General features: G+C 44.9%; 2 protein-coding genes across 3 annotated transcripts; one reads left to right on the forward strand and one right to left on the reverse strand.

Annotated features, from left to right (window-relative positions):
* Positions 1–3,788: 3,788 nt before the first annotated feature.
* msl2b (MSL complex subunit 2b) lies at positions 3,789–10,453 on the forward strand. The gene is given in 4 exon segments (XM_029626463.2): positions 3,789–5,058; positions 7,900–8,589; positions 8,592–9,235; positions 9,334–10,453. Coding segments are annotated over 4 exon segments (1,788 nt in total). The 5' UTR covers positions 3,789–4,916; the 3' UTR covers positions 9,646–10,453.
* A 732-nt stretch (positions 10,454–11,185) lies between these two features.
* LOC115104989 (tumor necrosis factor ligand superfamily member 10-like) lies at positions 11,186–21,667 on the reverse strand. Of its 2 annotated transcripts, XM_029626465.2 has the most exons (7): positions 21,339–21,667; positions 18,896–19,036; positions 17,636–17,662; positions 17,205–17,250; positions 15,807–15,923; positions 12,838–13,082; positions 11,186–12,676 (listed from the first exon to the last, which is right to left on the reverse strand). In XM_029626465.2, exons 1-7 carry the CDS (start codon positions 21,642–21,644, stop codon positions 12,467–12,469), a joined length of 1,092 nt encoding a protein of 363 aa, XP_029482325.2. In that variant the 5' UTR covers positions 21,645–21,667; the 3' UTR covers positions 11,186–12,466. The 2 variants fall into 2 exon arrangements, with proteins under 2 accessions (XP_029482325.2, XP_029482327.2); XM_029626467.2 differs by lacking the exon at positions 17,636–17,662 and having other exon boundaries at positions 21,339–21,665.
* Positions 21,668–24,565: the final 2,898 nt, after the last annotated feature.

Below are 24,565 nucleotides of genomic sequence, written 5' to 3' on the forward strand. Positions count from 1 at the left end.
GCCTGTGTGCCATTCAAAGGGTGAATGGGAAAGACAAAAGGTTTAAGTGTCTTTGAATGGGAGAAGGTAGTAGGTGCCGGTTTGAGTGTGTCAAAAATTGCAACGCTGCTGGGTTTCCCCTGTGTATCAGAACGGTCCACCAGCCAGAGGACATCCAGCCAACCTGACACAACTGGAGTCAACATGGGCCAGCATCCCTGTGGAACTCTTTCGACACCTTGTAGAGTCCACACCCCGACGAATTGAGGCTGTTCGGAGGGAAAATGGGGTCTCAACTCAATATTAGAAAGGTGTTCCTAATGTTCTGTATACGCTCAGTGTATACACGTACTGCGACATACACACATGCGCGTGCCCACGTGCACGCGTGCCCACGCACACACACAGAGTTACAGAGGAAAGCCCCTTCATACACACACACACACACACATAGTTTTAGTGCATCTAACAATCTCAAAACAATTTTGAGCAATGAACAATCTCACTTAATTTGAGATGTCATCTAATTTCCAACCACTACAGAAACGACAGTTCCTTCCTGTGTGTGTTAGTCAATCTGACTCCACTACGTCCACTATGAGGAACCTATAAGTCACTTTTTCCTACTCAATGCAGATGACTGTAGTGTAAGCATAGCCGTATATGACTATTTCTGTGTCAGTTACATAAATATGTATAGAGGACTCTAATAACCAAAAGTCAGTTTTAGCATAGGCAGCACCATTGAGGGCTTTCACCATTTTGAAGTAGTCAACTGGGTGGGACTTCTTATGGGTTAAAGAAAGATCACATAATTCCATCCAGGTTATGAGGGGGGGGGGGGGGGGGGTCAGCCAATTAATTATAATTGAGAGCAAAAATTCCAGACTGCAGGTGGCAGTAACTCGCCAACCTTGGCCTTGATACCTTCTCCACCCTCAGCAGGACGGACACAACCAGATGCATCCGGTTTTCAGGGGGAATGGAAAGAGAGCCTGTGTCATGACTTCCTCTTTTTGATCAAGGCAACACTCCACCTTAACTCCTCATCCACATTTACTGGATTGGTTGAACAGTGCAAAAGAGAACCTCCTCACACAGTTTTCTGAAGAAGAAAAGAAACGCTGCTCAAAATGTCTAAAAAACGGTTTTCGCTCTGTCATTATGGGTTATTGTGTGTATTGATGAGGAAAAACATTTATTTAATCTATTTTAGAATAAGGCTGTAATGTAACATGTGGAAAAAGTGAAGGGGTCTGAATACTTTCTGAATGCACTACATGTCCCTCTCCTCAGATTGTCACTAGTTACCACAGCCACAAAGTCATAATTGGCTATATCATAAAAATTCACAAAAACATATTACATTTTTGGTCTTAATTTAAGGTTAGGCACAAGGTTAGGAGTGTGGTTAAGGTTAGGTTTAAAATCAGATTATAATAAGATAAATTGTAGAAAGAGGCAGAGTTTATGACTGTGGCAACTAGCGATGAGCCTCTCCTCATAAGACACAAAATGCTACTCCTCAGGCGCATATTGACCAATCTGTTTTCACAACGTAAAGATTTTCCAGGCTAGCATCTCAAACAACATGGCTGCTGACCAATAAATACTGACCAATAAAAACATTCAGATGGGTGTGACCTGGCACATAAAAGCATATAAATCAGACAAGGATATTCGTACTGAAACAAATCTTGGTACACAGGTTCCAAACACTATCAAGACTCAACTTTTGCAAGCACATTCAGATTGACCACACGGTGGCGCTATAACCGACACGTTTATATCTCTTGATCTGTTTGTCTCAGAGTGATGGAATTTGGCACACATGCTCAGGGATGAGTCTAGCTTACCGGTAATGTACGGTTCAGTTTGGCCGAATGGTGGCGCTGTTGGACAGGAAAAACATCCATGCAAGCTTATTGGCTTATAGCAGCAATATTGTTTGAGCTTGTCCTAGAAAATCTTGCGTTTAAAAACATGGGTGTATACGGTGCCTTCGGAAAGTATTCAAACCCCTTGACTTTTCCACATTTTGTTGTGTTACAGCCTTATTCTAAAATAGATTTTTCTCCCTCAATCTACACACTATACCCCATAATGACAACGCGAAAACAGGTTTAGAAATTTGCTAATTTATAAAAAAATTAAAAAAAAACTGAAATATCACAGTTGAAGCACCTTTGGCAGCGATAACAGCCTCGAATCTTCTTGGGTATGACGCAACAAGCTGGGCACACCTGTATTTGGGATGTTTCTCCCATTCTTCTCTGCAGATCCTCTCAAGCTCTTTCAGGTTGGATGGGGTGCGTTAATACACAGCTTTTTTCAGGTCAAAGGCCAAAGAGTTTAACTTGGTTTCATCAGACCAGAGAATCTTGTTTCTCATGGTCTGAGTGTCATTTAGGTGCCTTTTGGCAAACTCCAAGCGGGTTGTCATGTGCCTTTTACTGAGGAGTGGCTTCCGTCTGGCCACTCTACCAAAAAGGCCTGATTGGTGGAGTGCTACAGAGATGGTTGTCCTTCTGGAGCTCTGTCAGGGTGACAATAGGGTTCTTGGTCACCTCCCTGACCAAGGCCCTTCTCTCCAGATTGCTCAGTTTGGCTGGGCGGCCAGCTCCAGGAAGAGTCTTGGTGGTTCTTAACTTCTTCCAATGAAGAATGATGGAAGCCACTGTGTTCTTGGGGACCTTCAATGCTGCAGAAATGTTTTGGTAACCTTCCCCAGATCTGTGCCTCGACACAATCCTGTTTCAGAGCTCTACGGACAATTCCTTCGACATCATGGCTTGGTTTTTGCTCTGACTTGTACTGTCAACTGTGGGGCTATGTAGACAGGTGTGTGTCTTTCCAAATCATGTCCAATCAATTGAATTTACCACAGGTGGACTCCAATCGGATGATCAGTGGAAACAGGATGAACCTGAGGTCAAATTCAAGTCTAATAGCAAAGGGTATGAATACTTATGTAAATAAGGTATCTTTTTTAGGGGGGCAAAAGTTTCTTTAAACCTGTTTTTGCGTTGTCATTATGGGTTATTGTGTGTGGGTTGATGAGGATATATATATGTTTTAATACATTTTAGATCAAGGCTGTAACGTAACACAATGTCAAGGGGTCTGAATAGTTTCCGAAGGCACTGGAAAGGGAATGTACTAAATTTGGTGCAGATCGGTCCAACTGTTCTCGAGATGAAAGCGTTTAAAATAGTCAACATTCATATGGTCCAAAATGTGTCCGATTTGTCCTGATTGTGGCACATTGGGTGAACAGCTTGAACCCTGGCATTACCTAGTTAAATTAAGGTTAAACAAAAAATAAATAATTTGCTGCTTGCAGCTTTAATTATTTGTTGCAATTGCTATTAATATGATTACTACCCTCATTATTATTGCTTGATTACAAACAATCTAGTATATTCCTGTCTTTGACCATCTTTGGTATATGTTTACTTTGACAATGTAAGTGTTTACTTTCCATGTCAATATAATATATTGACTTGAGAGAACACTAATGTAACCAAGGGAACCAGTTTGAATTGTATTCTCGCGAGATGTGAGCAACAGCGCCCTCTGTTTGATTGCCTACGGACGGGGGAAGAAAAGGGAGGGGCGAAGAACCTCCGCGGCTAGCGATAGCAGCAGGCTACACAAACCTATTCCAATATTAGCTACTCCAATAATACACAGGAGTGTTCTTCGAACGCCGACAGAGGACTTCGTAACACCGACTGCGTTTCTGCTCATACCCAACCGGAGAGGTGGTAAAAAACGAGGGACTAACTCCAAAAAGAGGAAAAGCGGCCTATTTTTGTTCCTGATGCCGTCGCTCCAAACTGGCGCGGCTGGCGTAAATATACTCCGGTGCTCTCACGGGCGCTTATTTTACTTCAACAAAGGTTTCCATACTATCTTTCCATCTCCACTACCTCTTCCAGTATACCCCCTCTTATTAGCTATCCTGCGCTAACTGGCTTTACCTTTAGCTCAGTGCGCTAGCAGGAGCCAAGACGGCCTGTTTTGTTTTCGCGGCGTAGCCGCCATGAACCACAGACAACAACAGAATCTGTGTTGCTCGCTAACATTAGCTATCCCTGCCTATGTGCCCCGAATATGCAGGCCAAAAGGAGAGGAGCCAACTTTAGTTAAGAATGCGAATAATAAAACTGCGAATAAGGATGGTGGAAGGAGGGAGAATGAACGAATAAGTTTTAACTATTAACATTAACAAAGCAGCTATTTTTGAATTTGGTACGAAGGTGGCTAGCAGTGTATAATTGGAGGCCGGAGAAGGAGAAAGAGCGCCACCGACCACACCAGTGACTGTATTGTTGTCGAATAACCAGCGAGGTCTGCTCGCACCACGGATTTCGTGGAAGACATGTGAACGGACTTTGATGAATTTATTCAATTTTGAATACATTTTTGCTCCAGATTTATTTTTATATAGCTAGCTATGCTATTAATGGGAATTACAGATTTATTTTTATGCCATGATGATCATTTGGGCATATTTTGTGCCATGGAAAAGGGGGAAGCGATAGTCTTAAAGATGGATTGGTTGTGATTATGAACACAGTAATGTAATGTTCAACCCGTACTACCAGATCATATACTTCATGTGTGTGTGTTTTGTAGTTGTGATTTGCTGCATCACACATCAATTTGCCTATTTGGTGCATATAATATACCTTAGCCAAAATAGTGCTGGTGTCAAGCTAAACTAAGTTAGCAGCTAACTACATCACCCATCTATGCCCTCGACACAGCTCGCCTGCTCCCCGCCTCCTTTGGCCAATAATAAAACGGACAAAAAGAGAGTCGCGAGCCCCATCCCCGCTTAACGGGAGCCACGGGACTTTCGTTGAGGTCGGACGTGTGCGTTTGTTTAGCTTTTTTCTCGGACTGGATGTTTCTGTCTCTTGGCTGTTGAGATGAACCCGGTGAATGCGACCACACTGTACGTGTCCGCGTGTCGTTCGGTGCTGCAGTGCGACCCTCGCGACCCACGGGCCCTGGCGGAGCTCTACAAGCTGCTCCCGTTCTTCCGCCAGTCGCTGTCCTGCCTCGTGTGTGGTAGGTGCACTGGTATTATTATTTTAACAGTCTCGGTTCCCCTGTAGATATCCAGCTAGCTGCAATAGCTAACTAACCTAGCTCTCCCCGCCATGACACACCCCCATTTCTATTGAATGTCGGAGCAACTATTTAGCCGATGGCGTAGAGCTGTCTAGCTTCGCAAGCTAGCTACTGCACATTTCACCATGAAATGTATCTCATAGCTATACACACTGATTCAGGGTGGATAATTTGACCGGTTTGTTTGCATGAGTTAGCTATTGAACTGGTTAGTTAGTTCCGCATTCATCATAGCTAGCTAACCTCCCTTCTCCGCCTCCATATGTAACTAAATCACTTTCAGACAGGTGCATGTAGGCAGAAGAGGAGTCTCTCCCCCCTAAAAAAATGTATTTATTAAGCATCCATCGTGTGTGCGCAGTCTTTAAAAATGCATCTCTAGATTAACCCCCCAGTGCGGGGCAGATGCGGGAGCTCGGTATAGACTACTAGTGCTTTGTGTTTTCTCCTTTTTTTATTATTTGGAACGGTTGCCTAAGCATAGATATAGCCTTCCCCGTCACTGTTACAAATTATTAATGAGTATTATGTTCATTCAATGGGGTGATGGTTTCCCCTGTTACTCCAGTCCTCACACGCAATGTTTACTTTGACAGGTGCATAGTAGAATACGTATTTTGTTGTGTGTAGGCAGCGACTCGGGTAACTGCCAAAATAAAGCAAACGCCAACAGTGTCTTAATAGGGGGTTGGGCCGAAACGAGCCAGAACGGCGTCAATGCACCGTGGCATATATTCTACAAGTATCTTCAAATCAAATTTTATTGGTCACATACACATGCTTAGCAGATGTTAATGCGAGTGTAGCGAAATGCTTGTGCTTCTAGTTCCGACCTTGTAGAAATATCTAACAAGTAATCTAACAATTTCACAACTACCTTTTACACACAAGTGTAAAGGAATGAAAAAAGAATATGTACATATAAATATATGGATGAGCGCTGGCCGAAAGGCATAGGCAAGATGCAGTAGATGGTATAGAGTACAGTATATACATATGAGATGAGTAATATAGGGTATGTAAACATGATATAAAGTGGCATCTTGAACTCCATTGGAAGGATGCAACACCCTCTTCCATGAGAAATTCCATAGTTTGGTGTCTTGTTGGTGGTGGTGGAAAACACCAAGGCGCTGCTCCTTAATATCCCATAAGTATTCAATTGGGTTGAGATGGCATATGGTTTACATCAAACAATTCAGTTACCACTCGTGCCCTGTGGGTAGGCAAAATAATGGCATCCTGGCATTTTTATACATTACCCTATGCATGATAGTATGTTAATTGTCAAATGTATTATTATTATTTTACCTTTATTTAACCAGGTAGGCCAGTTGAGAACAAGTTATCATTTACATTAAATCAGGAACCACACCTGTGTGGAAGCACCTGCTTTCAATATATTTTGTAGCTCTCATTTACTCAAGTGTTTCCTTTATTTTGTCAGATACCTGTACATTTGATTTTTGGTGCCATAAAACTGCAGTCTTGTTTAAACTTTTTCTTGCACACTTTCATGATACTTTTTCAATTTAGAGTATATTAATGAATTGTGTGTGACGAGTAGAGGATGCATCCTAGTCTGTCCTGTATCTAAGGCATGTTTGTTGTCCTTTTATAAATGGAACTCCCTTCATCCCTCCCTCCCACAAGCCCCCTCAGCTGCCGTCCCTAACAACCGGCGTAGCTAAGGAAGCTGCTTTCAAAGCACAGCTGTCATCAAGCCTTGCAGAGGCATTCGTTCTTGAGCTGCCTCTTAATTTTACCTTTTATAAATGGTTGAAATAAGCATACAGAATAGGAACCCTCTACACTTACTAGCTTGAACCATGTTAAACTACACAGAACAAAAATATATAAGCACATGTAAAGTGTTGGTCTCATGTTCTAATATGAAAAATCCCAGAAATGTTCCATACGCACACAAAAAATGTATTTCTCTCAAATATTATGCACAAATTTGTTTTCGTCCTTGTTAGTGAGCATTTATCCTTTTCCAAGATAATCCGTCCACCTGACAGGTGTGGCATATTAAGAAGCTGATTAAACAGCATGATCATTGCACAGGTTCACCTTGCACTAGGGACAAATAAAGGCAGCTTTAAAATGTGCCGTTTTGTCACACAACACAATGCCACAGATGAGGAGTATTTATGTCTGTAATAAAGCACTTTTGTGGAGAAAAATTATTATTGCCTGGGCCTGGCTCCCCAGTGGTTGGTCCTGGCTGCCAAGTGGGTGGGCCTATGCTCAACCATGGCTGCACCCCAGCCCACTTATGTGGAATCCAAAGAAATCCATAGATTAGGGCCTCATTTATTTCAATTGACTGATTTCCTTATATGAACTGACTCGATAAAATCTTTGAAATTGTTGCATGTTTTGTTTACTTTTTTGTTCAGTATATTAAGATGGTAAAGGGGTTAATTTAAACCTTTATGATTTAAAGTCCTTACACTTAATTGATATGCTGTTGCTTTGGTGTTGTCCTCATTGCATTAGAGTTGAATATTCAGAGCTGGACAGCAATTGAATTAATCACTTTTATATATAGCCCACCTCAATACTCATATCAGTCCACCGCTAAGCTTCATATCATTGACTTGTTATGAATAATTATGGCTCCTGTTTATGGTTTGAGTTGTCATGTTGTATGGACGGGTTATAATGCTGCCGCGGGAGTGATTTCCCTCAATGGGTTCCTACCCAGTTGAATAAAGGATAAGTCAATGTTGTCTTGCCATAAATGACATCTAACGTTTCTCCGTCTCTGTCCAGGTAACCTGCTGCAGGACCCCATAGCACCCACTAACTCCCAGTGCCAGCACTATGTGTGTCGGGGCTGTAAGGGCCAAAGGATGCTGCTAAAGCCGTCCTGTTCCTGGTGTAAAGACTACTCCCGCTTCCAGGAGAACAGGCAGCTCTCCTTATTGGTCCACTGCTACAGGAAACTCTGCCTCTACATCGCCCAATCACCGCTCGCCCCGCACATCGCCAGTGCAGCCAGCGATTCGCCCGACCTCCTCGCCATTCTTAATGAGGGCCTTTCATTGGCCGAAAGCGGGCAGGAAGGGGAGGACACTGCGAGCCAGTCTCCCCCGACGGCCCCCTCAACGTCTGGCCCCAGACCTGATGAGGCTCCGGCTGAAGAGGAGAGGCAGGAGGGCATTAGCCCTGTAGGCGGGGTTAATGGGCTTCATGACTGTAACGGCCTGACCAATCAGGATGTGCCACCACCTGTTACCTTAGCTACAGGGGGAGGTGTTCTGAAGCAGGAGAGCTTGGGTGAGGAGCTACCTGTGTGTGTTGGCATGTTAGGTAGTGGGGAGGTGGGACTTTGTGACATAAGCACATTTGGGGAGGAGCTTAATAAACATGGCGGAGATACGCTGTTGTTGAGCGTGGAGGAGGTTCTTAGGACCCTGGAGCCCGAACCTGAACCGCCTGACCCCCAGCCAGACTTTCCCTCTGTTCCCCCCACAACGGATCTTACTGCCATCCTACCCGTGACTCCCCTTGCCTCACCCCCTCCCTCCCCCCAGAGAACATCCCTAGACTTCCCCTGCCTCTCCCCCAGCCCATCCCTGTTCTCTCCCGCCTACCCCCTCGCTGCCACCGCAAGCGTTCACGCTCTGAGAGCGACAGTGAGAAGGTGCAGCCCCTCCCCATCGCCAGCATCCTCAGAGGCTCACCCCTGAGCACCACCAACGCCTCTCACCTCCCCAACCCAGCCACCACTGTCAAACGGGAGCCCAAACTTCACTCCGCCATCACCCCGCCTCACCTGGCACCCGTGCCCAACGGTGGGCCTCCAAAGTTGGGAAAGACAATGCTGGTGTCATCCAAGGGTCTGAAGAAGAGCCTGGAGCATCACGGGGGCCCTAAGAAGGCCTACTCCAAGGCCAGGCAGGGAGTCCCCAAGCCCCGCGCCCAGCCCCGTGACCGCCTGCCACCCCACGGCCATGCTCACCCTCTCTCTCACCCACCCAGCCCCTCCAAGCCCCTGTACAAGAAGCCGGTGGAAAAGAAGGGCTGTAAGTGTGGGAGAGCCACTCAGAACCCCTCTGTTCTCACCTGCAGAGGGCAGCGCTGCCCCTGCTACTCAAACCGCAAGGTGAGTTACTATGGCTTGGTCTGAAATGACATTGTTCCCCTGTCCACATTTAGTTCACTGATTGTAAATTATAATAATATGAATATTTCTCCTCCAAGGCATGTCTGGACTGTATCTGCCGCGGCTGCCAGAACTCCTACATGGCAAACGGGGAGAAGAAGCTGGAGGCGTTTGCGGTTCCAGAGAAGGCTCTAGAACAGACGCGGCTCACACTTGGCATCAACCTCACCTCCATCACCGCTGCTGCCCTGCGCAGCCCGGCAACCAGCAACACCCCACATGGCAACCAGCTCATCACCACGGCAACAGGAGCGTCTGGGGTGACGGGAGTGTCCTTCCTGTCCAGTGTGGGGGCGGGTCATGAGGACAGGGGGTTTGATGATTCGATGGACATGAGGTTCGACTGTTGAAGACATGTCCTCCTCAGACATTATTGACCAATGGGCTGTGAAGAGGGACCTGGAGGGGCGGGGTTAAGAATAAGGCAGCTACTGTGACGGGCGGGAGAGGAAGTGTGACTAAGAGACACATGCACACTGTCCAGCCAGCGCCCGGAATGTGCTTTTGGTCTTACGTACTGATGATGGAGGAAGAGGGATATCGTTACTGTATGTTCAGAGATTTCATTTTGTGAGGGTTAGAAGTTTTGTTTTGTACTATCAGTGATGTGTAGGGCATGACGTTTCGGCCTGAGATGGACTTGTCGCACTCTTTGTCAGAGGGAGGAGGGGTGGTTCAGTGAAAAGTGAGTGTCCCAAATGGCATCCTATTCCCTAGATAGTGCACTATTTTTGGTTAGGGCCTCAGTCCACTAGATGGGTGATATGGTGTTGTTTGAGGCTGGCCCTGGGTTTGCAGGACCCAGACACAGACATCCATAGACTGGCTGTAATTTATGAACTTTTGTTTTTGTACACAGAACTTATCAAATTCCATTTAAAAGGACATTTTATGATATATTTTATAAGTTACATTAACAACAAACATTTGCAGTATTTATTGGAGGTCACCTAACCTGGGTAGCGGTTGGCCACACCCACGCCAGCTGCCAGCCTATCAGATCCAGTGTGGGCGGTTCTGTCTAAATTATGTCGCTGTCCTGTTAGTGCTAGTTTCTGCTGTCTCCAACTGTCCTTTGGTTTCATTTTCCCTCTGGGCATTTAAAAACCTGTAATATAAGTGTAACATATTTCCACAAAAAAGAAAATCAAAACCTAAGATGTGTCTCTCTTTTCCACACTCAAACAGAAATCATAGACTATTTCAAGTCCAATAAGATAATCACAATTCACTTTACATTACTTAAAGGAAATTGTTTCATTAGTACACTGTTGATAGTCACAGAATATTAAGCATGTTGGTAACTAAGTTAACTATATCTACAACCAGTTAGCAAGTTGGACATTTCAGAGTTTCCAAGTTCCGACTAGCATGTGAACGCACCATAAATATCTTTGTATGACCCTCTGGTTCTGTTGAGTCAGCTGCAGTCTTCAGTATCAACACTAGTTTGCGATGTTTAGTGATACACTACCTGCACAACCCACATGGTTGCAGCAGAAAGTCGTAAGCTTGTTACCAGGAGGTACATGATGTAATGTCCACTCATAACAGACAGCCTTGACCCAGCTGTTTTGTTGTGCTAGACTGTTACTGAAAGACTAACCTCTGAACGCTTTCAACTGTGACTACTATACAGCTGTGGTAGCCTAATACTATACAGTACCAGATTTAACTAAAAACATTTTCCACCATTTAGCAGACAGACATTCTTTTCCAGAGCAACTTACAGAAGCAATTAGGATTAAGTACCTTGCTCAGGGGCATGTCGACAGATTTTTCACCTAGTTGGCTCTGGGATTCTGGCCCAACGCTCTTAAACGCTAGACTACCTGCTGCCAAAGCAGCTATGGTAGCCTACTCGTGTTGAGAAATGATTAGAGTGCATCCTTTTCATTTGGACAGTGTCTTTATTGTACACACATACTTACAGATTCCATTCTACATTAGTCAGAGTACTAGTCGTTTTAGCTAGCATTCCACTACTTGCCACATGTCATTTACCAAAAGAGTATGCCCCTCTTTGGCAAATTACACAGAGCACAAGAAGTGGAATGAAATAGCTGAAAAGAGACAGCAACCAGGCTAATTCTACATGAACATGAGAGCAGTTGGACTCGTGCATGAGTCTGATTCATATTGATGAAAGATTTAGTGTGAGTCTCCATGGTAACCGTCGCCTACACAGCCCACACAAACACTATCTGGAGTCATGATTGTAGGGGCTGTGAAAACAATTCTTCCCCAAAAACATCTGCATATAATTCTCCTCTATTGAAGCGGCTAAACTGACAACCCTATCCAGACCCCTCTGTCTCACTGCATACTTGTCTGTTTGTATCTACAGATACATCTATATCAGTCCACCTGTCTGTCGGTGGGAGAAACAAGAAATATTTGAGTAAAGTCCTCAACATTACCCATGTCCTAGCACTGGTTCCAATAGCGACGGTAGGCCTGGGCTACAGTAGGGCCTCCTGGGTCATGGCCTGAAACATTTAAACTGAAACAAAAGTGCTGAATTGAACATGTGGTTGCAGGCAGTGTTGCTCAAGTGAGAGCTTGGGGTTGTGTTAAGAATGTAAAAGTCTACAATCAAGCAACATACATTCAATGTATTTACAGTTATAACACAGACTCAACACAAAAACACCCTACATTCAAATATTACATTAAAACCCATCTCTGAGAGTAAAAAAAACAGGAAAAAGAGACTCATCCTTTTAATATGAAAAGAACAGTAAGACAGTTATCCACAATCATCCCCTCGCTGATTCATTGTCGGTCAGTTGTCCTGAAGTTCTAAAGCAGACATTGGCCCCCAACCTCACGCCACTCATCTGCTTTTCATCTAATCAGCACAGGCCTGCTGGCTTCAGGCACAGCTAATTGGATGAGCCATGAGGGAAGGCTAGGCCATCTGCACCAGAGTGGAAGATAATAGGATAACCACACCAGCTCTGCTCACGCCTCCTCGCATGTCCAGCCTAGCAGTCACAGAGCTTAAAGCTTTGTACATCTGTACACCCATACAAACACACATACTCACACACAGCTCTCAAAATGATCTGTCTGTCAGTACACACACACATATGGCTCCCAAACAGTGAGTATGCTGGTGTCCGTTAGCCCCAAACCATCCAAGCCACCATATAGACTAACCCCTGACCACTAGCTGACCAGGACAGCCCCGAAAAAGCTGCTCCTCTCATCCATGTCGATGGCGGAGGCGTTGCTAACGGTGACGAGGAGGCGGTCCCCAGTGGCCAATGGGAACAGCCCTCCCTGGTGGGCCGAGTGTAGAGAGAACTGGGAATCCCGGGACCAGCAGGAGGTACGGCTGGTCTTCATTAGCAGGATGGGTACTGGATAGGAAGACACCTGGAAGAGGGGGCACACAGCACCACCACTATACAGTAAGATATAACTGTTGAAACTGGAAAAACATATTGGACAAGTTCAGATGGCACCTTAATTTCAAACCATTTTCTTGTTTAATGTCTACAAGCCCCCTGAACATGGCCCTGGCCCTGTGAACTCACTTTCTTATAAACATACTGCAACATGGGCCTCCCCCTCTGCTCCCTCTCCTCTTCCACCTCTTCCTCCCCCTCCTCTCCCCCAGGGTGGGTGTGTCTGAAGTAGGTCTGGGCATAGATATAGTAGAGTCCTGGGCAAGGCACCACCAGCTCCCCATCAATCAATCGAACATCCTGAAGGAATGCCAGCCCTTTATGCCCCTCCCACCACAAGATCTTCTGCCCCTGCACACGCCGCCCGGGAGAACCTGTGGCCAGACAGGAAGGAGACAGGTGTTAGTAGGCAGGGTCAAGGGTCAGGATTTAGACAGGGCTGGGTCTTAAGACAAAATAGAATCAGTTAAGAATCATATAGAACAGCTCTAGTGAAGTAATATTTGATATATAAATATATATGCATACCTCACATTCGACCCATAATAAGACTATGTAATTAATATGATCAAATTATTAAAATATTGATTTGACTCCATAAAGATGATTTAGCAATGGGTAAACAGGACTATTGTTGAGTTACATAAATTGTTTATCAAGAAAGGTTGGAGAGTTGATATTATCAAAGGCAGATATTTCATAACTTTGTAATGAATGAACTCACACAAGACATACACTTAAGTTACAAGGCATTATTAATCTGGGAATGATCAGAGAGATGGATACAAAGAATCCATGGAAAGAGAGAGAAGTCATAGCCTGAAAGGCCATGCCCCAAGAGTCCCTGGGGTGGAGAAAGAAAGCGCCAGAGTGTATCGCACCAGAGCAGATCAGGAACAAAGAGAAAGAGTCAATGAATCTGAGACTCCTTTATAAACATCTGATTGTTTGGATTCAAAAGCGGAGTTGTTAACCAATAGCATTACTGTAAAGTTAACATCTAATCAGATAGAGCGACAGGATGTTATCACAACAGAACCTCTGCTTCACAGACGTGTGTGACAGAATGGGGGTGTCAAGAGCAACACAGAGAAGGCTGATTTCCTGAGAAGACAATAAACCCTCTTGCCTACAGTAGACAGGGCTGGGTCTTAAGACAGAATAGAATAGGTTAAGAATTGGAACAGCCTCAATCCCCTGAATACCTACTGTATTATGGAAAGTGTGCTGCTCTGAAATGCCAGAGCTCACATGGGACAGACATACTGCATATATTACCAGTTACTGTAGTGATATAAACTCAGCAAAAAATGAAATGGCCCTTTTTCAGAACCCTGTCTTTCAAAGATAATTCATAAAAATGCCCAAAATCCAGATTTTCATTGTAAAGGGTTTAAACACGGTTTCCCATGCTTGTTCAATGAACCATAAATCGGGGCGGCAGTGTAACCTAGTGGTTAGAGCGTTTGACTAGTAACCGGAAGGTTGCAAGTTCAAATCCCCGAGTTGACAAAGTACAAATCTGTCGTTCTGCCCCTGAACAGGCAGTTAACCCACTGTTCCTAGGCTGTCATTGAAAATAAGAATTTGTTCTTAACTGACTTGCCTAGTTAAATAAAGGTCAAATTAAAAAAATAAACAATTAATGAACATGCACCTGTGGAATGGTTGTTAAGACACTAACTAACAGCTTACAGATGGTAGGCAATTAAGGTCACAGTTATGAAAACGCAGGACACTAAAAGAGGCCTTTCTACTGATTCTGAAAAACACCAAAAGAAATATGCCCAGGGTCCCTTCTCATCTGTGTGAACGTACCTTAGGCATGCTGCAATGAGATGTGGCCAGGGCAATAAATTGCAATGTCCGTACTGTGAGACGCCTACGACAACGCTACAGACAGCTGATCGTCCTCGCAGACCACGTGTAACAACACCTGCACAAGATCGGTACATCCGAACATCACACCTGCGGGACAGGTACAGGATGGCAACAACAGCTGCCCGAGTTATGCCAGGAACGCACAATCCCTCCAAATAGGCTGAGAGAGGTTGGACTGGCTTGTAAGGCAGGTCATCACTGGGCACAAACTCACCATTGCTGGACCAGACAGGACTGGCAAAAAGTGCTCATCACTGACGAGTCACGGGTTTGTCTCACCAGGGGTGATGGTCGGATTCGCGTTTATCGTCGAAGGAATGAGCGTTACACCGAGGCCTGTACTCTGGAATGGGATCGATTTGGAGGTGGAGGGTCCGTTAATGGTCTGGGGCGGTGTGTCGCAGCATCATCGGACTGAGCTTGTTGTCATTGCAGGCAATCTCAATGCTGTACGTTACTGGGAAGACATCCTCCTCCCTCATGTGGTACCCTTCCTGCAGGCTCATCCTGACATGACCCTCCAGCATGACATTGCCACCAGCCATACTGCTCATTCTGTGCGTGATTTCCCGCAAGACAGGAATGTCGTGTTCTGCCATGCCCAGTGAAGAGCCCGGATCTCAATCCCATTGAGCACGTCTGGGACCTGTTGGATCATAGGGTGAGGTCCATTCCCCCCAGAAATGTCCGGGAACTTGCAGGTGCCTTGGGGTAACATCTCACAGCAAGAACTGGCAAATCTGGTGCAGTCCATGAGGATGAGATGCACTGTAGTACTTAATGCAGCTGGTGGCCACACCAGATACTGACTGTTACTTTTGATGTTGACCCCCCCTTTGTTCAGGGACACATTATTCAATTTCTGATAGTCACGTCTGTGGAACTTGTTCAGTTTGTATCAGTTGTTGAATCTTATGGTCATACAAATATTTACGCATGTTAAGTTTGCTGAAAATAAACTCAGTTGACAGTGAGAGGACGTTTCTTTTTTTTTTCTGAGTTTTTATAATCACTTTGAAGCTCTCCCCTCACTGTGGTGTACACACACACACACACACACCTGAAAAAAATAGCACACACAAGTGTGAGCCACATGCCCCCAGAGTCTAACCTGCATTCATCTAACACTCATCATCAGTATTCAAAGGGATATACACACACACCCACACACATAGTGTCTCTAGAGTATGAAGGGTGTGAACTAAAACATGTCTCACCTCCTCCCTCCCTCGCTGCTTTGGGAGCGAAGCTGCCAGTGACGTGGGCGGCAACTTTGGGGCGAGAAGAAGCCTGGTCCTCCATTGCCAGTGAGGGCAACACCCTGGACATCTCGTCTGACAGAGAGAGACAGAACATCAGTTAGTGTGGTCATCAGTCAGTGATACCAGCATAGAACTTGTACAATAGACACAGGGAACAAGGTGCTGTTTTGCTCCAGTTGTATGACTGTATGTCAGACAGGTAATTACACTATATATACACAAAAGTATGAGGACACCCCTTCAAATTTGTGGAATCAGCTATTTCAGCCACACCCGTTGCTGACAGGTGTATAAAATTGAGCACACCGCCATGCAATCTCCATAGACAAACATTGGCAGTATAATGACCTTACTGAAGAGCTCAGTGACTTTTAACGTGCACAGTCATAGGATGCCACCTTTCCAACAAGTCAGTTTGTCAAATTTCCGCCCTGTTAAAGCTTCCCTAGTCAAATGTAAGTGCTGTTATTGTAAGTGGAAACGTCTAGGAGCAACAACAGCTCAGCTGTAAAGTGGTAGGCCACACAAGCTCACAGAACGGGACTGGCGAGTGCTGAAGCGCGTAGCGCATAAACATCGTCTGTCCTTGGTTGCAACACTCACTACGAGTTCCAAACTGCTTTTGGAAGTAACGTCAGCACAATAACTGTTCTTTGGGAGCTTCATGAAATTTGTTTCCATGGCCGAGCAGCTGCACACAAGCCTAAGATCACCATGTGCAATGCCAAGCATCAACTGGAGTGGTGTAAAGCTCACCACCATTGGACTCTGGAGCAGTGGAAACGCGTTCTCTGGAGTGATGAATCTGGGTTTGGCAGATGCCAGGAGAACGTTACCTGCCCTAATGCATAGTGCGAACTGTAAAGTTTGAGGCTATTTTTCATGGTTCGGGATTGACCTCAGTTACAGTGAAGGGAAATCTTAACGCTACAGCATACAATGACATTCTAAACGATTCTGTGCTTCAAACTTTGTAGCAACAGTTTGGGGACGGCCCTTTCCCTTTGCATACAGAAATGGTTTGTCGAGATCGGTGCGTAAGAACTTGACTGGCCTGCACAGAGCCCTGATCTCAACCCCATCGAACACCTTTGGGATGAATTGGAACGCTGACTGCGAGCCAGGCCTAATCGCCCAACATCAGTGCCCAACCTAACTAATGCTCTTGTGGCTAAATGGAAGAAAATCTCCACAGTAATGTTCCAACATCTAGTGGAAAGCCTTCCAAGAAGAATAGAGGCTGTTATAGCAGCAAAGGGGGGGACCAACTCCTTTATTAATCCCCATAAATGTTGAATTGAGATGTTCGACAAGCAGGTGACCACTTACACGACATGAACAAAAGTATCTCACCTCTAACTGCTGAGGAGATCTCCCTCTGATATCGCTGAAACAGAGACTGGAGAGAGACAGAGAGACAAAGAGAGAGATAAGGATAAGATACAGGCAATTTGTTTAACACATTTCAAATAAAAGCACAAAACAGTACTGCACAAACTGTGTGTGTGTGTGTGTGTGTATGGGGTCTGTGTGTCTCTGGCCAGGTGAGTACATTCCAGTGCTGATTAAACCACAGCGGATCACATGTTGACTGCACCATAAAGACCCCATTGTATATCTGAAACTCTGCTGAGGGGAGTGAAGTTGCTGATCTTAGGTCAGTTTTGCGTTTCCCCCCTAATGGTTAAAGGCCCAGTGCAGTCAAAATTGTGTTTTGTAGCATATTGTACAACAGCTGATGAAACTAACACTGTAAAAGTGTGAAAAATTATAGCTGTTATTACCTGATAGATCCTGGTAGAAAATACAATCTATATAAACACAACATGTGACAATTTCAAAGATTTTACTGAGTTACAATTCATGTAAGAAAATCAGTCAATTTAAATAAATACATTAGGCCCTAATCTATGGATTTCACATGACTGGGCAGGGGTGCAGCCATGGGTGGGCCTGGGAGGGTATAGGCCCAACCACTGGGGAGCCAGGTCCAGCAATAATTTGTTTTTCCCCACAAAAGGGCTTTATGGTAGAGAAAGTAACAAAATGATGTGAAAACAGCTCTGTTGAACATTCCTGCAGTCAGCATGCCAATTGCACACTCCCTCAAAACTTGAGACTTTAGTGTTGTGTTACAAAACTGCACATTTTAAAGTAGCCTTTTATTGTCCCCCTGCACAAGGTGCACCTGTGTAATGATCATGATGTTTAATCAGCTTGTTGATATGTCACACCTGTGAGCTGGATGGATAATCTTGGAAAAGTAGAAATGCTCACTAATAAGGATGTAAACAACTTTGTTTTGGATTTTTAAATTTGAGCTCATGAAACATGGGACCAACATTTGACATGTTGTCCAGTGTACACAGGACTTTCTAATCAGCATATTTTGCATGGGTGGAGTTTTGGCTAGCTTGGTGACATTACTAGGCGGCAAATTAGACCAATAACAAAGAGAGTTCCAAACCTCTTTGCCAATAACAGCTAGTTTCCCCCTCCCAGGCAGACCAATCCCAGGCTGTTTTAGCAAAATTCTTACATGAGAAATAGTTTTTGTTAAAAAACTATTTTTGTTTCTTTTTGACCATTTTTATGAAAACCTCTGTAATAGTACATACAGTACTTACTTGTTACCCAGAAATGATTTGATACTGATATAAAAGGTTGCATTGGACCTTTAAAAGTAGGATTAAGGGAGAATAATCTGATCCTAAATCTGTGGTTAATGGTAAATTCCATAGGGAGCACCTCTGTCCTTTTTATTTTATTTAGCTAGGCAAATCAGTTAAGAACAAATTCTTATTTACAATGACGGCCTACCCCGGCCAAACCCTAACGACGCTGGGCCAATTGTGCGCCGCCCTATGGGACTCTCAATCACGGCCGGTTGTGATACAGCCTGGGTCTGTAGTCACACCTGTAGCACTGAGATGCAGTGCCTTAGACTGCTGCACCACTCGGGAGCCCTCCTGGAAGATCTGGGCCCCGTGCCAGGAAGATACCTACTCGATGAGGATGTGTGCATGTGTGTGTGTGTGTGTTACCTTCTCTATGAGGGTGTGTAGTTGCTGTGTGACCTGCCAGCAGGGGTCTCCTCTCCCCTCGGTCGGGGAGCGCACATACCCCCCTCTGAGGTCAGACCGTGTCAGACAAGACACACTGCTCCTTGCAAATGTCTCCTTCATCTGAATAACACACACACATTTAATTTCAATAATACACACCTCCTACATAACACAATGTGTATTGTCGTTGGGGGTACTTGGGGGACCGGAGTTGAGAAACAAACTGTAGTTTACTTCAGGGCCTCCCTTTTACACTGTAATGAAACTAATACTGCCATGTTCAAATGGAGTGACTGTCTAAAGTCTTTATAAGTCAAATTCCTCTGTATATGTATTTTAGGTTTCCGTTTCCTACTGTATACAGGTTGGTAATGATTAACATCCACAAACACTGATGACAATCACTGAGAGGCAGACAGAGAGAACTAGAGAGGGACAGAGGAAAGAGAGCTGGGGAGTGCTAGGTGGAGGGAGAGAGGGGGGGAGTATGGGGAAGCAGAGAGGGAGAGGGGGAGGGAGAGAGGGGGGGGGGGTATAGGGAAGCAGAGGGAGAGGGGGAGGGAGAGGGGGAGTATAGGGAAGCAGAGAGGGAGAGGGGGAAGCAGAGAGGGAGAGGGGGAGGGAGAGAGGGGGAGTATAGGGAAGCAGAGAGGGAGAGGGGGAAGCAGAGAGGGAGAGGGGGAGGGAGAGAGGGGGAGTATGGGGAAGCAGAGAGGGAGAGGGGGAGGGAGAGAGGGGGGGGTATAGGGAAGCAGAGGGAGAGGGGGAGGGAGAGAGGGGGAGTATAGGGAAGCAGAGAGGGAGAGGGGGAAGCAGAGAGGGAGAGGGGGAGGGAGAGAGGGGGAGTATAGGGAAGCAGAGAGGGGGGAGGGAGAGAGGGGGGAGTATAGGGAAGCAGAGAGGAGAGGGGGGAGGGAGAGAGGGGGGTATAGGGAAGCAGAGGGAGAGGGGGAGGGAGAGAGGGGGAGTATAGGGAAGCAGAGGGAGAGGGGGAGGGAGAGAGGGGGAGTATAGGGAAGCAGAGAGGGAGAGGGGGAAGCAGAGAGGGAGAGGGGGAGGGAGAGAGGGGGAGTATAGGGAAGCAGAGAGGGGGAGGGAGAGAGGGGGAGTATAGGGAAGCAGAGGGAGAGGGGGAGGGAGAGAGGGGGAGTATAGGGAAGCAGAGAGGGAGAGGGGGAGGGAGAGAGGGGGGAGTATAGGGAAGCAGAGAGGGAGAGGGGAGAGGGGGAGTATAGGGAAGCAGAGAGGGAGAGGGGGAGGGAGAGGGGGGAGTATAGGGAAGCAGAGAGGGAGAGGGGGAGGGAGAGAGGGGGAGTATAGGGAAGCAGAGAGGGAGAGGGGGAGGGAGAGAGGGGAGTATAGGGAAGCAGAGAGGGAGAGGGGGAGTATAGGGAAGCAGAGAGGGAGAGGGGGAGGGAGAGAGGGGGAGTATAGGGAAGCAGAGAGGGAGAGGGGGGAGGGAGAGAGAGAGGGGGGAGTCAGCATTGTTGCTCAATCATTATGGAAATAATCCAGGTTACTAAAGTACAATCAAATCAAACTGCATTTGTCACATGCTTCATAGACAACAGGTGTAGACTAACAGTGAAATGGTTCCTTACAGGTCAATTTCCAACAATGCAGAGAGAAAGAGAAGATAGAACATGCCATAAAAACAGAGTACAGCTGCAGGAGAGGATAACACAGAAGGCCTAACAAAAAGTCAATCATTTACAGTTTCACTAGCACTTGAACAATGCACATGAGAACGCACTAAACTTTCCCTGCAAAATTAAGGTGAAACAACAAGCAAACAATAAAGCTGGAAAATTGGCATATCAATAGTCTGAGTTTTGGTTCTCTACACAGAACTCCCTTGTATCCCAGCACAGCACTACAACTCACAAACACTCTTTATTTTACAGAATGCACTGAGCGTTCTCTGCAGTGCACACATTTGCAATTTTTACTACAATATTATTTTTCCACCTTTATTTAACCAGGCAGGCCAGTTGAGAACAAGTTCTAATTTACAACTGCGATCTGGTCAAGATGAAGCAAAGCAGTGCGACACAAAAACAACAGAGTTACACACAAACAAACGTACAGTCAATAACCCAATAAAAAAAATCATGTTTTAACATTAAACAAACGATTCAGGTAATTAACTTGCAAGGCAACACGTTTTCCTGCACAAGATTGATTGGAGAAAACCTACTTTCTCCAACTGTATGCGCACTGCCACTGCGCAAGACATCGCATAAGCACAAACAACCCGTGTCAAATACATTTCAATTGCTTTCATCCGTGGCCTACAGACTTTGTTTGCCCGAAACAATGGGGCCAATGGAATAGTCCCAAAAGTGCAAATGTCAGGCTACATCAAGCGACCTCATATACTTTAAATGTCTGTATACTACACTCCTTCTTTCCTGGTTCTTACCGTGTTGAGGACGTTAGTGAAGTAGAGCACGGTGACGGTAACGGCCACGGTCTGCAGCAGAATGGCCGCGAGCAGCAGAACCCCGAGAAATGTGAAGCCGCTCGAGCCTCCCGCCATACCGACCACCGCCTCGCGCCCTGCTCTGCTACGCTCCGGTTTCAGAACAAAAGCGGTGAAGAGAGAGTAACTATAACTTCTGCCCCCCTTCCTCCCGCACAGAAAGAGAGAGGCAGAGGGAGGAGAGGGAAAGAGAGAGGGAGGAGCAGGCAAGGCCACGGTGAAGAACAAAAACATGACTTGAGTCATGGAGAAGATTTCGGTTCTGGCTAGAGCTGAACCAACACTGATACGCAGTTATTATTAGGCTAGGAAGTCAGTCTGCTATAGACTATCTGTTGTTGATCACAGAGATTTAGGCCCAACGCTATAGGCCTATACATCTGCCCTTCTATTCAACCACTGTAGGTATTGCATATAGCTACGTGGCAATAATAAATGTTTATATTATTCCATTGTTCTATTCCAAACGAAAAACAGGATTATTCTTTTCGGTTTATACATGTATCTTGTTTCTCTGTTTCTGTATTGTAAACATCTGGCCTCAATCTGTGCTCCATGCATGCGTGTCCCCTGAGAGTCTCGGACTTATTCGGTTTCACTTGGTATTCTGAGTGTGGGGGGGTTCAGTCAGTTCCTTGTTCTTATTAGTTCCAGTTGAAATGTGTGTGTGTGTGTCTGTCCTCTCCCAGCCAGCTCTGTTTCGGGGACATGGGGAGGTCTGAGTGATAGAGTCATCATTATCCCTGCTGAGAGTGGGTGGACAGGAGTCACTTTATCTATGATGTTACACACACACACACACACACACACACCACAAGATAACTTTTTTACTCCCCAAATCCCTCCCCCTCTCTCCAATTTTTCAGTTCTTTCCCAACTTTGTCCTCTAAAAATACTCAACTACTAATGCTACTACTAATAATAATACTGTACTACTACTAATAATACTGTACTACTAATAATAAAAATAATACTGTACTACTAATAATAAAAATAATACTGTACTACTACTACTAATAATACTGTACTACTACTAATAAAAATAATACTGTACTACTACTAATAATAATACTGTACTACTACTAATAATAATAATACTGTACTACTACTACTAATAATACTGTACTACTACTAATAAAAATAATACTGTACTACTACTAATAAAAATACTGTACTACTACTAATAATAATACTGTACTACTACTAATAATAATAATACTGTACTACTACTACTAAAAATACTGTACTACTACTAATAATACTACTACTACTAATAATAATAATCATAATACAGTACTGCTACTCTACTCCCCCAATCTCTATTTTCTGTTTCTTTCCCAACTCTCTCTCTCTAGACCTTGATGTTGAGATGACCTCCTCAGAACTCTCTCCCAGCTAAACAATTCAGTCAACCACACGGCTGTAACACACACACACACACACACACACAATACAGCTAAACAATGCATCCATGACCATTGCAGTAATATCTGGCACACGCACACTACAGGGGGGTGGAAGGCAGGAGACAATAGAATGGGCCAATTGAAAGATTGGGAATCAGAGAACCGACCAATGGCCAATGAGGAAATGTTGGGTTTTCCAGAGTTCTGTTTTTTGCATTGTTTATTTTTTCTGACGCCAGGAAAAGCCCCAACTAAAGTTGATATACTGACTGTGTGACTGTATGACTGTGTGTGTGTGTAACTATTGTAGTGGGAGCTGCTAACTCAATGCCTCATTTCACTTCAGGAATCAGGCAGTCAGTCAGAACCAACCTACAACGTGGGGGGAGAGAGTGAGATACAATGTCAGAAGCCCTTTTCTACCTGGTGCTAACATGCGCCCTTTGTCATGATCTGGTCCACATCCTCATTGTGCCCACATTTTTAGACAGGTGTAAAACAATTAACGGACACACGGATTTGATTGTGATCAGCTCATCCTGACCACCTCCTCAATCAAGTGTAAACATATCTGGATGGTCAAACCATTTAAAATATCATTATACCAGCCTCTAATTTCATTGACAGGTAGCACTGTTGACTTATTGCATCAGTAATTGTCTTCAAATAAATACATTCATATTATTTTTTTTTAAGAATATCCATTGGATAATTTGCATACACGGAAGCCCCAGCTTATATATGTAAGCATTTCACTGTTAGTCCACACCTGCTGTTTACAAAGCATGTGACAAATAAGATTTGATGTGATTTCACTTTTCAGATCTGTCTACATTAGTAAGATATCTAGGCACAATGCGTGCCTGACTACCTCCAGAGGTGGTCAGAAAAAATGTGATCACAATGCATCTTTTAATCATCTACATCTGTCTGAAAATGTGGACACAATCAGAATATGGAAGTCATCTTTTTAATATAACTAGGCAATTCAGTTAAGAACAAATTCTTATTTACAATGACGGCCTACACCAGCCAAATCAAGACGACACTGGGCTAATTGTGCGCTGCCCTATGGGACTCCCAATCACAGCCAGTTGGGATACAGCCTGGATTCAAACCAGGGTGTCTGTAGTGACCCTTCTAGCACTGAGATGCATTGCCTTAGACCGCTGTGCCACTCGGGAGCCCAGGACAAAGGATGCATGTTAGAACCAGGTATAAACGGGGCTAGATACAGACTGTCTTTATGTTGGTCTCTAGCACACTGCCCTGAAGCACAAACTCTCACTCTCTCTACCCCTCTTCCTCCCATTCTCTCTCTCTCTTTCCCTACTTCTTCCTCCCTTACTCCCCCCTCCATCTCTCTCCCTAATTCTCCCTGTCAGGAAGCAGTGAACAATGTAACCTTTACTCTCAGTGATAACATTCTCCTCTCACATTACCCCATCGACTCCCACACTTCTTTTTTCACATCCTCTCCATTTTCATTCTGTAGGTTTTGTTTTCTTTTGAAATAATCATCCAGCAGCATGTGATTAACAGGTTACTCCCCAGGGCACAGAGACTAACTCCCCAAACAAGGTCAGGGACACGCACAAACACACTGACATGCAGTCACTAACATGTAGTCACTTGCGTACACACACACACACTCAGATGTGTTGATCGAGCATGTACTGTACCTGTTCACCTTCTACTGTCATGTCACAGGTCATGTGATCATCTGATGGGTCAGGTTACCCTCTTCCTCTTCAGGGTGTG

Source organism: Oncorhynchus nerka, linkage group LG22 (assembly GCF_034236695.1).
Source record: "Oncorhynchus nerka isolate Pitt River linkage group LG22, Oner_Uvic_2.0, whole genome shotgun sequence".
Classification (NCBI taxonomy): Eukaryota; Metazoa; Chordata; class Actinopteri; order Salmoniformes; family Salmonidae; genus Oncorhynchus; species Oncorhynchus nerka.

Bases quoted from the DNA above. Each gene is read 5' to 3' on its own strand.
- LOC115104989 (XM_029626465.2), bottom strand. From the start codon at position 21,644: ATGACTCAAGTCATGTTTTTGTTCTTCACCGTGGCCTTGCCTGCTCCT. The intron at 17,663-18,895 runs GTAACACACACA...GTGTTTATATAG, and splicing joins TACACACCCTCATAGAGAAG to ATTGTATTTTCTACCAGGAT. The intron at 15,924-17,204 runs GTGAGATACTTT...TCTCTCTGTCAG, and splicing joins GATCTCCTCAGCAGTTAGAG to ACGAGATGTCCAGGGTGTTG.